Source organism: Nicrophorus vespilloides, unplaced genomic scaffold, assembly GCF_001412225.1.
Source record: "Nicrophorus vespilloides isolate i.1.1-1 unplaced genomic scaffold, Nicve_v1.0, whole genome shotgun sequence".
Classification (NCBI taxonomy): domain Eukaryota; kingdom Metazoa; phylum Arthropoda; class Insecta; order Coleoptera; family Silphidae; genus Nicrophorus; species Nicrophorus vespilloides.
The window spans coordinates 2,210-7,016 of NW_017097735.1; the positions used below are offsets into that span (position 1 = coordinate 2,210).

Below are 4,807 nucleotides of genomic sequence, written 5' to 3' on the forward strand. Positions count from 1 at the left end.
GTTGACGTTGTCGTTGTTGTCCCAGAACTCTTGGCCGCCGCATCTGTAGCAAATGCAGAACTCGAGGGTGCGCGACGTCGTCTTCGGCAGCGGCAGTTTGAAGCTGAACGTATCGTAGATCGCGTAGATGCTGCTCCCGGTGTAGTTCGAGACGAAGCGGCAGAGGACGTCCTCGTGCGTGCACCAGTTGTCCGTGGAGCAGCGCACGACGACCTCCTTCTCGAAGGCGATGTTGCTCACCTTGACCGTGCCCATCACGTAACTGTCAGACTCTTTGATGATGACGTTCTCCAGGGATACCTTGTTCATGTCGACGGCCTTTCGGAAGCGCAGGTAATCGGAGGCCGGTTGCGAGAAGGTGATCTCCCAGGATTCCGTCGGCGGCGACGGTATCGTCGGTGGCGTGGTGACGTGGCGCGCACCGTTCGAAGCGTAACGGATCACTTTATCCGCGTGCGGCGGCAGATGCGACGGTTCCGTCATGAATCTGACATGTGTCAAACTCATTCCTTTGTCGTCGGCGAACACCACGCGCTTCTTCAGACGCGACGGACTCGTCGGGTCCTCGTCACCGGACGAGGAGGAATCATCGGATTGACGGATCACCAGGCACGGCCTCTTCGGCGATGACGTCGAGCACACCTTTATCGGTTTGTAGCGGGCGACGACGAACGGGGACGGCTCGTAGCGCGACAAGAAATTCGCCGTCGTTGGTGGACTGTGGCTGAAGATCGGCGGCGTGTGAGCCGCGACCAACTTCTCGTAGTCGGTTTGCATCACGATCGAACACATCCTGAAACAGATTCGTACAATTGATTTAAAAAAAAATAATAATAACTGAACGGACGTTGAGAAAGGTTAACGCGCTAATTGCGGTAAAGGTCGGGTCGTTGGCGCAAGCCGCTGCCAAAACGCGCTTCCTGGCAACCGCCAAGCATATCTTCATAACATTCCCTACAATGTCACATTTTGACAACTACACGTCAATAAGTTCAATTGGTTTATTGTTATGAATTCCAATTCAAACGTCAAAATATTGACATTGACATTCCAAGTTTACTCGATTTGTTATTACGAATTCCAATTTTATCAATGCAGTGGGAATAGTTCTTTAAACGTCCAAAAATTGACATAAATATTTTTCAAATTTCTTTCATTTGTTATTTTTAATTCGAATAAAAATAAATTACAAGTCAAACATATGTTAAAACGTCAAAAAATTGACATTCCAAGTTTACTCGATTTGTTATTACGAATTCCAATTTTATCAATGCAGTGGGAATATTTCTTTAAACGTCAAAAAATTGACATTAACGTTCGAAGTTCACTTGATTTGTTATTACGAATTCGATCAATAAGAAATTCAATTAGAATATTTCTTTAAATAAATTCAAGTAAAACATCAAAAAGAAAATATTAATATTCCAAATTGATTTGATCCGTTTATTATGAATTCGAACAACAATAATGATAGACTCAAGTCAAACATATGTTTAAACGTCAAAAAATTGACATTAACTTTCGAAGTTCGCGTGATTTGTTATTATGAATTCGATCAATAAGAAATTCAATTAGAATATTTCTTTAAATAAATTCAAGTAAAACATCAAAAAGATAATATTAATATTCCAAATTGATTTGATCCGTTATTATGAATTCGAATAACAATAACAATAATGTCAAAAAATTGACATTCCAAGTTTATTCGATTTGTTATTACGACTTTGAATTTCGTCAATAACAAATTCATATAAAAAATATTTCTTTAACATTTCCAAATTTACTTGATATCTAATTTCAAATTCGAATAGCAATAATAAAAAATTCAAATAAAACATCTGTTCAAACGTCAAATGATGACATTTTGTCAATCACGAATTGTTATTATTAGTTCTAACACCAGGAACGACAAAATCAAGTAAAACAGCTGTTTTTACGTCAAACGATTGACATTGACGTTCTTAGTTCATTTGAGTTGTTATTACGAAATCCATCAATAACAAAATACAATTAGAATATTTCTAAAGGGTTAAACGTCAAAAAATGACATAAATATTTTTCAAATTCCAATAATAACAAGTCAAACATATGTTTAAACGCCAAAAAATTGACACTGACATTTCAAGTTCACTCGATTTGTTGTTACGAATTCCAATATGCCAACAATAACAAAAACAAATGGAACCATCTGACGTTTCAATAAAAATCAAAAAATGACATTGAGTCATTTTTATGTAATTTTTGAATTAATTAGAATTAAATTTAATCGATTGCAGTGAACTGAACTTTAGAAAAAAAAAGAGCTATCAATCAAAATTGTGTTGAACTGAACATATTAAACAGATGGATAAAACCCGATGGAAACGAACGGCAAATATCGAAAGTCCCTAACACATTCATTCGGTGCGTGTTTCTTGCTCGTAGATTATGCAAACGTTTAATGGTTGTAAATTCGTACATACGTACGTACGTTTCGACTCGGTACGATGATGATAATGATGATTACGGCTTATACTTGGTTCTTCTTCATTCGATGGACGACGGCAATTATTGCCTTGCCCATTTAAACATTTCTCCTCCTTTGATCTTCCGCCGAATGTTTGTAAATTTAACGTGCGATTCCCGCGGCGTTTTTCATCTATTCCCCCGGCATATCTAATCCCCATAAACTAATCGTCAGTTGTTTTTGTTTTTTTTGCTTTTGTTTCGATTTATGCAATTGCACTTACGATCATAATTTCATTTTCATTTGACGTTTTTAACGTCAATGTCAAATCTTTCAATAACTTTTGTTTCGTAATTAACGACAATATCCGATGGTTTCCAATACAATTCAAATGGTTGACATTCCTGTCAGTTTCAAATATATGTAAAATAAGTGAAGAGAGTAAAAGTAGTCAGGGCCAACGCGACCATTCGTTATTATTCGAACTACTTTTTTATTGTTATATAATTATCGCTTTCTGCAGAATTAACATTTATATTTCGTTTCAAATTATGATCAAACGACGTTATAGCGAATCACCAGAAGAGAAAAACATAACATAACATTTTTGCGTAAATGACCTGAATTTAGTTTAGAAAGTTATTTTGAAGGTCCACCTTAACAAGGATATATTAGTTGTGTGAATGAGAAAAACGTAATGAATTGTCATAAAAGAAGCGTTATCATTTTAATCATCCACCATTTGTTTTATGTTGTTGCTAAATCAAATTTTATTTGATTTTCGTGTAATTTGGATCTTCTAATTTTACCAAATATAAAAACTTGTACATTTCTGTTGTTTCATTGAAAAGTTATTTGAGAAAGAAATGGTAACAGTTCTTTTATGACATTCATCAATCTATCGTAATTTTAAAGCGAATGTTGTGTGTACAACTTGAAGGTCTCTTCGTAGGAATATGTTTGAAAGTAAGGTGAGATGAAAACGAACGGTGTAATTAATCAAAATTGAGGTTTTTCTAATTAATTATTGTTTATGTTTAAGGACGTAAACTTGAAAGCGAAACAAATTAAAAAAAAAAAAAAACGAGTCAAGGTTTGGAGCGTCTCAATGGAGCTCTCGATTTTTCGCGCAAAGACTGACCTATCCCAAAAAGAAACAAAACAACAACTAAAAAAAAAACAAGTGAGTGTGAAAAGTGGCTCGAGGCGCCGCCGTTCATTCATCCGGTCGCTCGAATACTGCGGGCAATACCAGCGTTCGTTCTTTTCGTCGGTTCTTTCACTTTCTTTACACGCGCGCGCCGCATGTGCGTGCATTTCACGTGCACAGAAGAAACGGAACGATTCCGCATTCCAAAAATTACGGTGCTCGAGGAAACGAAGAAAATTTTTGGAGGGGTGCGAGAGAAGAACACGCGTTTGGGTCGTGTCATGGTTGTCAGGGTAACTTATAAAACTAATAATCACCTTGGTTACGACCACCGCAATCTCGATTAATATTGAACAGCATTAACTAACCTGTATTCTTGCAGATTCTTCTCTGGTCTATCGAAATTGGAGTACCCCTATTTTTTGTTTCACAAACTACAAACTCGGATGGTGTACGAAACGACAACAACAACAACTTTGCACTTTATAATTGCACTGTTTTAACACTTGATGTTACTTCTTTGGAATCGATGATGGTTATTCGCTGAATCCACATCGATCTCTTCTCCACTCGATCTGTTGGATCATGAAGAGAATGCGTTCACATCAGTTGCAACGCGTTGACTGCCTCCTAACTCTGACCAGAACCAAAGACTCGTTGCACTTGCAGATACATAGATAGTCAAAGAGGAGATGGCAAGTAGTAGTTGTAGTAGAAGAAGAAGAAGAGTTGTGCGTGTAAATGAGGGAAGGGAGGAGGCGATGTCAACTGAACGTCGCGTCGACTGTGACTGAGATTTCAGCGCAAGTCCGCCTCAACTTAAGCCAAAACTCTAATCCGCTCGCACGCACACTTTCCCCATACTCCAGTTCCTTTTTCACCTCCCACTACCATCATCATCATCATCACTCCTCCAACTTGCACCGTACAATTGCAATAAAAATACTCTAGTATAGCTATTGATAGCAACAAAAAAAAACAACAAGAAGACAAGATGTAGACAATAAACACTCACTCAATCGATTTAATAAAAGAAAAAGAAATGCACACGATCAATCGCATTTGCTGTGGAAAAACTGTTTTCCATAGACCTTCGTTTGTTTTTTTTGTTTGGTCTGCGACGCGCGAAAATAAACGAAACCGAATCGCTTTGACATTTCCGCGTATGACATTTCAGAGCTGGCTGGCAACAAAGATGCGTTTTGTTCCCT

At 37.8% G+C, this 4,807-nt stretch overlaps 1 protein-coding gene across 1 annotated transcript in view; it reads right to left on the reverse strand.

Moving 5' to 3' along the window:
• Positions 1 to 4,442, reverse strand: part of LOC108560852 (protein phosphatase 1 regulatory subunit 3C) — a 4,716-nt gene extending 274 nt beyond the window's left edge. Inside the window, exons 1-2 of the mRNA XM_017918565.1 lie at positions 3,965 to 4,442; positions 7 to 793 (exon numbers count right to left, since the gene is read on the reverse strand). Coding sequence (XP_017774054.1) covers positions 7 to 792 — 786 coding nt within the window. The 5' untranslated portion in view covers position 793; positions 3,965 to 4,442. The remainder of the gene's footprint in view (positions 1 to 6; positions 794 to 3,964) is intronic.
• Between the last annotated feature and the right edge of the window lie 365 nt (positions 4,443 to 4,807).